General features: G+C 42.9%; 1 protein-coding gene across 2 annotated transcripts in view; it reads right to left on the minus strand.

Annotated features, from left to right (window-relative positions):
- LOC147022371 (matrix metalloproteinase-16-like) overlaps positions 1-13695 on the minus strand; it is an 80417-nt gene that overhangs the window by 39315 nt on the left and 27407 nt on the right. Inside the window, exons 2-6 of one of the 2 annotated variants that reach the window (XM_085893216.1) lie at positions 10758-10897; positions 10405-10422; positions 10146-10265; positions 7517-7821; positions 6089-6250 (exon numbers count right to left, since the gene is read on the minus strand). In XM_085893216.1, the coding sequence (XP_085749342.1) occupies positions 6089-6250; positions 7517-7821; positions 10146-10265; positions 10405-10422; positions 10758-10897 (745 nt within the window). The remainder of the gene's footprint in view (positions 1-6088; positions 6251-7516; positions 7822-10145; positions 10266-10404; positions 10423-10757; positions 10898-13695) is intronic. The other variant, XM_085893217.1, reaches the window with a different exon arrangement.

The raw sequence follows: 13695 nt of genomic DNA on the forward strand, positions 1-13695 counted from the left end.
ATCACTCCAGAAAAAAACAAACCTGAAGCGGCTTGAATGTGAGGCTTTAGGCATGAAGCCTTAGGCCGACACAGATTGTGTCGTTGGAAGGCCAGTGACACCTTTCCTTTCGATGTTTGATGATCACTTGAACAATCGCTTTGTTTGTGTCTCACATCGAACGGAAAACATAAAGGTAGGGCATGGTGATTGTGACTAGGACAGGCTTGACGATGTGTCAGGCCTGAATGGCATGAAAATAAAAATGGTGGATGTATGATATTTCTGTTTAAAATTATGCTGTCCTATGCCGAAATGACGTCCCAGAGGTAATAACATAGCGTGACAGACAGACAGACAGAAAGAAAACTGCCGCTACTTTAACATATAGATTATTACTATAAGGTAGAACTGCATGCACAATCACACATGTTCTCACTGACCAAGAAACCGATTACAATAGTCTCTCCCGTCCCTTCAGTAACAGGCAAGGCCATCTACTGCAGATGGCATCAGTGCCCATGTTCTCAAATCCAGCTCTGCTGCTCTCGCTTCTCCTCTGTCTGTCCTCCTTTTGCCACCTCCAGTCTGAATGGAAGTCTGCCACTTTCACTCCGGTCCACAAAAATGATCCAAGACAAATCTTCTCAAATACAGACCACTACTAGGGTTGGGCATACAACAATACTTTTTTTGAAAGGAGTGTTTTTTATGGCCAAATTTCACGCTGATCACGAATCCGTTGAACTTTTTGACATTGGATGATGTCTTAGGTTGGTAAAATGCAAAAATTCAAAATGGCCGCCAAATTTACCCACTTTTCACGTAAAATTTGATAATTATGGCTTACTAGGGCATGTAATATTAGGGTTGGGCACACATCGACTTTTTCTCTGTTGTCCCGTTAAAAGGAGTGTTTTATGGTCATTTTTCACGCTGATCACGAATCCGTTGAAAATTTTGACCTAGGATGATGTCTTAGTAAGACCTCATTATTGAAATTTTAAGACATCATTCAAGGTCAAAAATTTCAACGGATTTGTGATCAGCGTGAAAAATGGCCATAAAAAAAAACACTCCTTTCAACGGGACAACAGAGAAAAAGTCGATGTGTGCCCAACCCTACCACGACACGAACTTCCAATTACAAGCAAAGTTGGAGAATCCATCATTGCTGCTGATGTGGTCTTTCCTCTTTTCAAACAGCCTGACATCTCTTATATTAATGACATCTCTTCTGACTCTTTTGTAATATCTGGTAACATCTTTTATCGACTTGATCATCCTCCATCTCATGGTCTTGGTATTTATGTCAAAGACTCTTTGTCTGTAGCTCATGAAAATTCCTTTGAATGCAACACTCATGAGTTTACGTGTTTTCATCTTGCTCTCCTCCATTCCACAACATATCTGTTTTTTTTCGATGTTGTTCACCTTCTTCATCCTCCTGCGCAGCACTAGATGCCATCTCAGACTATTTTATTCCATCCTTCAGCTCGGATCATAGTATTTGGTGACTTAAACGTTCACTACAAAGAATGGCTGATATAATCTTGTCATACTGACCCTCCTGGCATTGAAACTGATAATTTTTCTGTTTCTCAAAATCTCACCCAAATTATAGCATCTCCTACTTAACTTGTATTCCTTATCATGATTCTGAGGGAAGGCACAGATTTGATATTTTCATGTGTTCCAACCCGGATGAATGTGTTACCAAGAAGCTTCTGTCTCCAATTGGTAACTCGGATCAATCGACGGTTTTCTGTACATCTCATATTCTTCACCCACAACTACTTTCCATCCTTTTCACTGAACTGTTTTTTAGTTTGGGAAGGCTGATTGGGATGGATTTCGTTCTTTTCTGTCTGATGTGCCATGGGCATCAGCTTTCAGACTGGGTCCAGATTTGGAGTTTTGGACCTGCTGAGGCTGCTGAGGAAATATCCCAATGGATTCACATTGGCATTGATAATTATGTTCCATCACTGTACCTATCCGAAAAAGGCTCATTCTCAATCTGAGTTCACTCTTGCTTGTGTGGCAGCAATTGCTCATCGTAACCATCTTTTCAAGCAGCACCATTTTCTGGGGACCTTTGATTCAAAGCGTCTGTTTCTTGAAACTAGTAATCACTGTAGGAGAGTTTTGGAAGATGCCAAGCAGCAACATGCAGACTGTTACTGGCTCGATCACAACTCAGCAGCTTGGATCTCGAGACTTTTGGAGGATTGCCAATAGTGTTCTTAACCTCAGCTATTCCTCTATACCACCTCTCTTTCATGGTCCTGAGGTTCTTACCTCCCTTTTGGATAGGGCCAATCTTTTTGCAGAGCAATTTTCCTCCAATTCCTCACTTAACGATGATGGGCATTCTCTTCATGTTTTTCCATCTCGCACAGATAAGGTCCTGTCCCCCTTGTCACTCCAAAGAATGTTGCCAGAATTATTCATTCTTTGGGTGCCTCAAAAGCTGCTGGTTCTGATGAGATTCCTGCAGTTATATTGCAATCGTGTTGGTCTGAACTTGCACCAATTATTGCCAAGCTATATAATGTGTGCTTGGCCGATTCAGTGTTTCCCTCATTATGGAAAGTGGCTTCCGTTGTCCCTGCTTTTAAGGGAGTCGATGAGCGTTCTCTGGCTTATAATTACCGTCCCATTAATCTTATTCCTGTGATTTGTAAGATCTTTGAATGCTTTATCAATCATAAGCTTCTTAGTCACTTTGAGGAGAATGAACTTCTTACTGACCGTCAGTGTGGCTTTCTCCATTCCAGGTCGACTGGCAACTTTCTCTCCTGAATTACTGATCAATTTAACAGCCTTAGATTTTAGCAGCGAGACCCATTTCGTTGTTGCCTTGGATATTTCAAACGCCTTTGATAATGTGTGGCATAAGGGACTACTGTGCAATCTTCAGTCATATGGTGTGTCAAGTGGAATGTTATCCATAATTTCTGCTTTCCTTTCGAACCGAAAGTTGAAGGTGATCCTTAATGGTCAATCATCCCCTATTTGCTCTGTAAATTCTGGTGTTCCTCAGGGCTCTGTTCTTGGTCCTCTCTTTCTGGTATACATCAATGACTCGTCTGAGAACGTTTCATCCCAGCTCACCCATGTATGCCGACGATGCCACACTCTACTGTGTATCCCTTAATTCAAGCAACACTTCTCATTGTGAGGTTTGTGCCTCACGAAACAATGGTTTGTGCCTCAGAGAACATGTTGAAGTTGAGTCATGAATGGCTGGTAATGATCAATACCTCCTTCTTCTTCTTCTTCTTCTTTCGGCTGCTCCCGTTAGGGGTCGCCACAGCGGATCATCCGTATGATCCGCATAGTGATTTGGCACACGCCGGATGCCCTTCCTGATGCAACCCTGGTCGCCTCTTACGACACAGGGATATGGTACACCTATTTTAACCGGGGTATACACCGGACCAGTACACTGGTACTCATTTCGCCGACCTCGGAAGGATGACAGGCTGAGTCAACCCCCTGGTGTATTAATTCAGTGGCCCAACGGGGCTTGAACTCAGGACTTTTTGGATCCCAAGCCGCTGCCCTAACCACTGTGCCAACACCAGGCTTAGATTAATTAATCAACGCCAACGGTAATGATCAATACCAAGAAGACTAAATCGCTGTCCCTGTCTCATTCTAGAAATGGCTCTTTTCCTCCTGTGCACATGGGTACTTTGATTTTGCCAGAAGCATCAGAACTGTGTCTACTTGGCCTTTGATAGCTCCCTTAATCTCAGCTGGGAGACGTATATATTAGGTATTGCAAAGAGTGCTTCTATACGAGTTGGTTTTCTCGATCGAGCTCAGAAATATCTACCTTCGGATGCTATCCTCTATTTGTAAAAGACAACTATATGCTCCATTATGGAGTACTGGTGCCACATTTGGGCTTTAGCACCAGCTTGTCATCTGTCCTTATTGGACAGGCTCCATAAGCGTGAAGTCAATTTGGTTGGAGTCGAGCTCGGCTCTTGTCTACAAGCACTTTCACATTGTATGTCTTTTGCTACTCCAAGTTTGTTTTCCAGATATTTTCATGGTAATTGCTCTCCTGCTCTTTCAAACTTGGTACCTCCTGTCAGGGTTATTGGTCGGGAGACTTATCTTGCCACCACTTCACACCTATACACTCTGGCCATACCTAGGTGTAGAACGAAGAGCGATGCAAGTCGCTTTTCCCCACAGGCTGCATCGATTTGGAATTCTTTGCCGGTCACATGCTTCCCCACATCTTATGATCCATTTTCTTTCAAGAATAATATAAATTACGACCTCCGTCATCTTTGATCGTTCATCTTTTCTTTTCTTTTGTAGCTCTACACATTTAATGGCACTCAGCCTTGTGTCGGGAAAATCTCAATTTTAAAAAAAGTAAACAAAAAGCAAAGCCTGATCTTTGACCATCAGTTTTGATTCCTTCCCAGTCAATTAATTCTGGACATGGTTCAGCTCCTCTCTCAGCCCTAAATCTCAAAAACACAAGAGGTCATGACTGTCTCAGTTCAACAGTCTAGCATGCGAAGCTCTGCCCATGCAGTAATACAAGGCTGCCTTAATACTTGGCTGCCTGACATCTTCACTCACGCAGTCATTGCGTTGCTATCAATATAACCCTCTTCTCTATTCTTGCAATAAAGGCTGAAGTACCCTAAGGTAGTGTCTTGGGACCAGTCTTCCTAAGAAAGACAACCACATTATAACACCATTATGGCTATGTCATAAATGTGAATTTCTCTGATTGTTCCTCATCGATAAACAACCTCTCTGGTGCTCTGAAAAAAAAAATCTCTCATCCTTTTTGCAGATGACTCAACATCGTGTCATACAGTACCGTCATCCCACTGACAGGAAGACTGCAGCTGCGTCACTTTCTGTTGATCTGGGAATAATTGGACACTGGCCTGATCAATGGAGCATGCTCTTTAATCCTGACAAGTCTTACCGTCATACCCTGTCGCTCCAGAAGAAACGTCAAACCAACTCACGTATATATTTCCTGAAGGTACCTCCACTACCGAAGGTGGACAGAGGTTATGTTTTCACTGCTGAAAAAGTCTGTGTCTGTGAACAGGATCTCTAAAAGTTATGGATGGATTTGGACAAAACTTGGTGGACAGATCGAGTGTGTGACAAGGACGAATTGATTAGACTTTGGTGAAGACTCAGATCCAGATCAGGATAAGAAATTAAAATATATATTTAAGTGATTCTTCACCATTGAGAGGTGGGGACAAAAACGATATATAACAAGATATCTCAAAAAGTTGTGGATGCGTCATGACAAACCTAGATAGATCTGTTGGGTAGGTGACAAGAACAAGCTGATTAGATTTTGGTTCAGGTCCAGATGCAGACCCGGCCTATCAGTGGGATACAAAACGTGAACTGTTCAGCCTGGCGGAGTTATACGCTCCACCGAGTGCCATTATGGTTTTTGTTGTCATTGTTATTAATAAAATCATGCTTTAAATCACTTGAGTGAGACGTCTCCTTTTCCCTCATTAGGCTATTTGGTACAATCTAGAGCCGTTGGTAAAGTACGAGTTTTCCTCCTGCACTGCATTTTAAAATGAAGCAACCACCGCTCGGTTATCCGGGGCAATACCCCCATGTGTACAGGGCCTCAGACCTCATGGAATGCACATATAGTGGAGCATGGTTTTGCACAGAACCTGCATGTGAGAAATACGTTGCAACAACCATCACCAACTTTGAATTGGTGTATTCTTATTGTTCAGTGTCACAGCTTAATTTCCACCAAAAGATTAACGTTGAAACAGCATCGAGCACCCACTGGGGTGGGGAGACCCAGGCATGTTAAGCAGTAGGATGAGCAGTGATAATGTAAAAGGGTGAATAAATAAGAAAAATAAGAACACGAAATGCAGAATTTATGGTTGAGCTGCACCTTTTTGTTTTGTTCGCCTACGTTTCACAGCCATATGTTTTGTGTGCTTAAATATTGTAGAGTTTGTGAACAAAAAGTAGGAATTTAGCTGAGGATGTGAGGAGGGAACGGGACTGTGGAAAGTGAAAAGACAACATAGAAAGTGATTTTGAAAAAAAAAATTTGGATGCTCACCATAAATTTGCTGTACACCCAAGACATCATCACGTGGCAGAACAAAGTCTTCTGTGTCCATGTACTGATAGAAAGGAGCCATTATGGCAGCTGGGTCGTTGGAGTGCTCCAGGCCAAGGGCATGGCCTAACTCGTGGACAGCGACTAGGAAGAGGTCATTCCCTGTGGCACGGAAAAATGCACTCTTAGTAACCGTCATAATCTTTATGTGGGTAAGCAAACAAAGTTTAGAGCTGAAATGACGGTGGGAATCAGGAGCAGTAACGGAAGCATACAAGGAGAAAAGGAGTTTTGAATTAGAAGAGGTGAAGTTTGAAAAAAAAAGTTTCGTGAAAGTTGCTTCGTGAAATTTTTTGTTTCCATTAATCATTCATACAAGAGCACTCCTGAACAGCCCAAGTTGATATCATATCGATCACCAAAGAAGTAAATTAATCCAATTAAAATACTGATCAATTTGGAGGCAAGAATAAAGAAAAATAAATCCACCAATTGGCAGAAGTTTTGCATATCTGTGTTGGTTGTGATATTCAGGTCAGGTCACGTGTCTAAACATCTCATCAGACCCACCAGTCAGGCGCTGTCAGGTCCCTGGCAGCCAATACGGAAAGTTCGGCTACCATAGACATCCAAGCCGTCCATCCGTCCGCTGACCTCGAACATTCTGCGTACTTCAGTCCTGTCTACTACTCTGTAACGGCCATTGACGCAATTCTTGGTCCACCTCTCGCTCTGGCCTTCAACATTGTCTACCAACAATTTAGCTAATGAGCATATCTTATAACGAGTAGGATTTTGCAGCTTTTGAAATTCTTGTTTTCGTCACATTCTATTTTTATTTTCTCGACAGTGATCAAATCAAATGAAAGACCAAATAAAATACTGCATTGGAATTAGCAGAAGGAACTCGACCAAGCAAAGAGCAAGGATATAGTCGTCAGAATGAATGTAGATAGGATTTAAGTTTCAGCGAATACTCCTCAACCCTTAATGACCCAGGAAGAAACATCTAAACATTACCCTACATTTAACTTTGAAACACAAGGCTCAGAGAAGAGTTTGTATGCAACATATGAAGGATAATGACATAAGTAGGCATTGATGTACTACCCCCTGCACCCATTAATTTACCAAGGACGAATTGACAGTGGACCAATTAGTAGGCAATGGACCAATTTATAAAGAACTGAGATTTGAACCTGGGTTAAAGTACTCCAGTATTTGGTCCAATTCAGAGTCCTATTTCAGCTGCGAGGCAATATCAAATAGAAATTGTCAGACGAGGAAAAGATGTTTGTCGCATCAACATAGGTTCCTCAGCATTTTAAACTCTGCAGACGCTTCGTACCCAGTTTTCACACATTCAACCCATGAGAAATTCCATTAGTCCATCACACTGGAGAAGTGTACACCTTGCATTACACCAACCATCATTGTTCTTGTTTCCAAGAGTCCAGGGTTCATCGGCGTCAAAGTGAGTGTCTCCACCAATCCCGGGACCCGGAAAGTATGCATGAGCCAGGAAGCCACCTTCACCATCAAACGGAGAACTATCACGGTGGAATCCAGAAGCAAAAAAAATGAGGATGTCAGCCTCACGGCGCCCACTTTGCACTTCAGCATACTCTACTTCTTCGAAAGACAGTGGCGTGACACGCTGCCACACATTGAAGGCACGCCGGATTGCCTGATGAGTCTTCACTTCTCCCACCTTTGGCGTGTAGTTTTGTAGACTGGGGGTGGTTCAAGGTAGATGGTAAAGAGTGATATGATGAAGGAAGAAACTCCAAGTATTACACGACACATTTAACTTTCAAACAAATGTTATTAAAAATGTTTTTAGAATGTACAGCAGTGACACACACACACACACACACACACACACACACACACACACACACACACACACACACACACACACACACACACACACACACACACACACACACACACACACACACACACGGTGATGCTGATTCGTTGTCATCTCACCAATACAGGGAATAATACTAGGCTCAATAGTATTAGTGCAAATCCAGGAATGGTTTCCTGGACTGAAGTACTGTATGGAAAACATGTAAAAAGCATTATCCAGGCTGATGAAGGACAATCCATCGGAAAATTATGTTTCAATTAGGAGCTACAACTACAACATACCCAGTCGTATGTCCATTAAATTGGCCGTATTAAAAGTGGATGTGGCTCAGGTAGAATGCCACAACTCTCTAAACAGTGGGTGTGCTCTTCACATGACAGATGATAGTCAAGTCCAAATCCATCCATCCATCCATTGGGACCATACTCTGTGCAGAGCGTTGGTGCTGCCTAAGCAGTCTCTTTGGCGATTGGGCACAATCCTGGACAGGTCACCACTTCGACACAGGATACCAGCAAGCTGGCACTCATTTGCCAACCTCAGAAGGATGTCAGGCAAAGTCAGCCCCACCTGGTATTAATTCAAGAGCCAAGTGGGATTTGAACTCAGGATCCTGGGATCGCAAGCCCACCACCCAAACCATTAAGCCAACACCAGGCATAAGTCCAAATCTTGCCAATGATTTAGCTGTAATATAGGTGGGAATGTTACCTCAAGAGAAGCGATATACAGGGGGAAAATATGGCCTCAATAGACATGCATCTGATAGAAAACAGTTGCTGAGAAAAGGGAACCACAGCAAAATGTTGAAATGGGCGTCGGACTACAAAGAGTGGGATGAGCAAGGCTGGAGAGTGTGCCCTTTATAGAGGTTAATCCAAGTTTGAATTGTTCAGCAAAAATCAACAACAGCTTATTTGACAGTGGAGAGGAGATCATAATCAATGTACAATATCTTATGAAACATGGTGGCGGATCTGTAGTTCATCTTAGCAATCAGCCTGGTGAGGCACATCCTTGGAAAAGTGAAGATCAACTTGCGCATCAAATCACCTGATCACCTGAAAGGCCAACATGAAGTATGCCACATCCTTTAATAATCACGCAAAGTTTCCCAGCAGCTACCACAACCAAACGAGATGCAAACCGTGTCTGGCACACACCGATTCAACTGAGAAGTAGAGTCGTTGCCTGCAAGTCATTGAACACAATAGTGTGACAACATGGAATGCACTGCCTCATGATACGTGTCAAAAGAACACGTGGTTACTTAAGCGAGTTGATTGAAGATGTGTTTAACAAGTTGAACAACTTTCTACAAGGCAATGTTTTGTGCCAAGGATAAAAGTTGCAGCTTGTATATCAATAGCTTCCATTTTTACGATGTTCTCAAAAGTGGTACAAAAATGTACACTTTAAAGGTTTTTATCGTAATTTTATCATTAATTATTATTGCTCCGAGACCTGTTTCGCAATCACCGTGCAGCAAACAGCAGATCTTGCACACTGCATGTTAAAGTAGTCGCTTTAAACTGTATCGGATGTAACATTTTTCAAAATCATATTTTAATATCCATCATACCTTAAGTATTCTTCGTCTCAAAATTCAATCAGTTGGCTTTTGAAATCACGACATGGAATGTGACAGCATTGCCGTGACAGGGGGAAGCATCCAGGAGTATGAAACGGTCAACTTAGTTGTCATACTGGAAGTAAAGGGTTCGCCCTTCACTTTGCTCGCCTCAGGTGCCAACTGGTCGATTTTCCAGTGGTGTCCGGTGATTGATGCATTTCATTTGCGTAATCAAATGAAACTTGAAGAGGTGGGCAAATAAATATTTTCACAAGAGTTGTGTGTTCCTGGATGTTTTATTTTTCTAGTAGGTTTGGTGACATCCAATTAGTCATGGATATGAATAATGGTGCCCTCGCTGGGAAGTATACAATACAGTATTGCAAACAAAGTAGTTTATTGATACCAAAGTTTTACACTTTGGAAAAACATTTGGTTTGAAAAAGAAATTGTATTTTTTTGCAACGCAAGCACTGGAAGCACGGCAATGTAATGTCGACCGCTGGAGTCTTTGTCATGTTAAATTCACTGACTGAACTTCACCAAGTGCAAGTCATACTCAACATCTATCAGACAATGCCACCTAGTGTCAGTAATGTTAGGTGCACCTGTAAGTGATCCGTCTGTGGTGCCATTTCTGGCCAGTAAGGGCATAGCGTCTACGTCGACCCACAACTCCTCCAGAAATCGGTCGGTCCAGCACGCCACATCGGGGTCGTCTCATCCACCTGCAGAACAATACCACTGGTTGGTCTTCTACCCATATTAGTATCCAATGGGAAGTTACACAGAAAGTGATTCTTCATTGAAAAGCTAGATGTTGGTAAAAATTATGGAAAGAAGTATCAGTGAGGAGGAAGAGCTTACCTTTTGCTACTTGGATCACTTTGGAAGACATGTAGAAAGTAGAAAAAAGGAGTCATAGTGAGATGATAGTCAAAGAGAAGTTTATATTTGGGAGATTCTATAATCACCATACTTGCGGGAATCATAGAGCAGTGAATGCGCATGTACTACCATATCGAAGTTATTCAAAAGGAAAAGGCTCAGAAAGTGGATAAGCCTTTGTCAATTTTAACAAACCTTCAAAATGGTTGTTTTTTGGCTTTCTTCCCGCTCTGTGGTTCCCACAACTTTTTGAGACTATAGTATATATCAAAGCAGGATTTATCAGTCGAAGAAGCAGGTAATTTGGTTCAGTTGTGAAGAAATAGCCTTACATGAGGGTAGTGTTGTCAAGCCAGCCGGTAGAGTTCAGGCCATACATGTACTGCATTGCAGAGATGGCTTGGGCCAGCAACCTCGGCTGCTGCAAGTCGGCATCACCTTTGTGTAAGTATCCATACTTCTCCAACCACACCTGTAGATAAAATTCCATATGACACATTAGCATCTGTGATTAAAATGGAAAATGCAGGGTATTGTAGGAAAAGAGGAGGCTGCTTGATGAGGATTAAAAAAAAAATCACGTCGAAGAATGAAAAGTAAGATAATGAACTGAACTTTTTGCTACTGAAGGGAAGAATGGGACAGGTTGGTTACAGAGAAGCCCCCACCCCCATGTACTTTCTCAACAATCCTCTTGAAGAAATCCTTTCATTTAAACTTTTGAGTCTCACAGTCTGCCATGATCTTTCCTGGGAAAGCCACATCTCCAAGCTGGCCTCCAAAGCCAGTTGCCGATTGGGCATCCTCCGTCGTTCAAAGTCCTTCCTTGGCCCACCTGAGCTCCTGACCACTTACAAGGTCTTCATCCACAGCCTAATGGAGTACTGCTCTCCCCTCTGGGCTGGTGCTCCCGCCTCTCACCTTTCTCGGCTTCACGATGTGGAAACCAAGGCATTTAAGATCATTTGTATCTCCTGCAAAGAAGCTGTCTTTAGGTTTCTCACTCTCTCACCGCAGGCAGGTTGGTGGTCTTTCTGTCTTCTACCATCTCCTCTCCAGCCTCGCCCCCCCCCCCTTTGCTCTGTCTGCTATCTGTCCCGCCCATGTTTCCACATGTCCCACTCAAGGACCGCCAGCAACACTTCTGGTTAAACCACCAAAATCACGAATCACTGCTCACATTTATTCTTTCATTTCTCTTTTTCCCATCTTTGGAACAAACTCCCACCCTCTCTTCAATCCCACACTTCCCACCAGGTCTTTTCAAAATAGCTGTTCACCACCACCTCTTATCTTCCCCCATCCCCAAAACCTGATCTTTTTCTGCCACCGTTAATCAATCCCAAATCCACCTCCTTCAAATTTCCTGCTTTCCTTCCTAAAAGTCCCTGTAGTGTCCATCTTGTTTACCCCCTGTACCCCGCCCCATCCCTCTCCCTTCCACAGATCTCATGTGTCTATTCTCCACTGTTTTGTGTTTCCCTCTCCCATCCCTCTTGTCTCCTGCTCCCCTTGTTATACGTTGTGTGTGTTAGCTCTTATATGAGCCTTGACATTGTATATATATATATATATATATATAATTGGTGATCGACGTACAGTATCCAGTGACAGTGCGAATATTGTAGGGTGCTCACCAAGTGGCTTAAGCACTCCAATGAAACGGTTGATAAGAAACGGCTCGCTTGGCACGTGGTTAGCAATCACCGAACCAACATATGAAACATGCACCTCCTGGAGACGCTCAAAATGTGAAATATGTCCTAAATAGACAAATGAACATTGGACAAATTGCGAATTGATTTATTGCAAACTTTCACAGAATTCTAAAAACCTGAATACAGATTAAATGCAAAGGGCATTCAACAATGTTTGAAGACCTCAGAGACACGATTAAATGTTGTTCAAACTTCTCAGCAAAGTTATCCCTAATTGAACATCGATATCCAAATTGATGTCCCAGCAGTCCATGTAGCCATGGTCACATCCCTAGGGACCAATTTACATCCACATGACTACACAAGGAACAAAAGGACAAGCATCCCTTTCACCAGACTCAGTGGGGTTATGGTTAGAGCATCCGCTCCGAGTCTGGGAGGTCGGTATTTCGAACCCCGTCCGTGTCGTACTAAAGACTTTAAAAATGGGATGTGTTGCTTCCTTGCTTGATGTTCAGCATTTAAAAAGAATTGAGAATGGACAAACAACCATAGTTAGGCAATACTAGTGCAGGCTTTGATGGGCCCAATGGTTTCCTCTTGCATCGAGGATCCTGGTAAAGGGAACATATAAATTATTACTACTACGACCTCATTAATCGGCTCCAACAATTCCCATCTTCTCGTGGGTTCGGCTGGGGAATGGCTGGCCAGACCTGATGTTCGACTGAAGGTGATCTGAACAGGAATTTAAAACTTGTTTGACACGTAATGAAACAAAAACACTTTTTCTTTCCAAGGAGCATCAAAGCAGGAGGCCATTGGGCCCATCAAGCCTGAGAGATTGTTGCAAACCTATGGTTGGTTGTCCATGCATCATCTTTTTTTAAATGCTGAGGATCAAGCAAGGAAGCAGCACGTACAATTTCAAAGGTCGTTGGCACGACTCGGCCGGGTTTCAAACCACCAACCTCCCAGCCTCAGAGCGGACCATCTACCCATTATTCCAATGAGGATGGCGGTGATAATCCGCGTACTCTTCGCAGAAGACACCGTGGGGTCTTATCTTCAAAAATCTAATGCTGGCAAACGGCTACCCGTCGGGTTCACATCCATCTGAGCGATGGCACACGCACACGCGCACGCACACACACACACACACACTGAAATGCAACACTGCCTGTGAAAGACCAATCCGACAGTTTAGAGTTGGGACAGGAATCAAACCCAGACTACCCAAACGATTAGGATAAAAACTTTGTTTTATTGCTTTGTAGTGCAATAGGTTAAAACGGTGGAGACATCAAAGTACCCACGTTTTAATACAGTAATGACACATTTATGAAATATTTCATCGAGCCAAATACAAGCTGATTAAGCACAGGAATCCGTCAAGAATGGTAATTTGCAATGGATTTGAAGGCCACGAGAAAGCAGCTCTTATGGCGAGCACATCACTGTACAATTTCAATTGCTCCCTAATTGCTTTTGTTTCCTCAAGAGCCCACTCACAGCTGGCCGGGTGCACAGTGTGTGTTCATGGATTGTTTTGGCACAATGAGCAAGGATTTAAGGCCGAAGGCCAGAGGGTTACTGGAATGTCTTGCAGTGT

This window comes from Eptatretus burgeri, chromosome 8, assembly GCF_056783735.1.
Source record: "Eptatretus burgeri isolate ZD-2024b chromosome 8, Ebu_testis_v1, whole genome shotgun sequence".
NCBI lineage: Eukaryota > Metazoa > Chordata > Myxini > Myxiniformes > Myxinidae > Eptatretus > Eptatretus burgeri.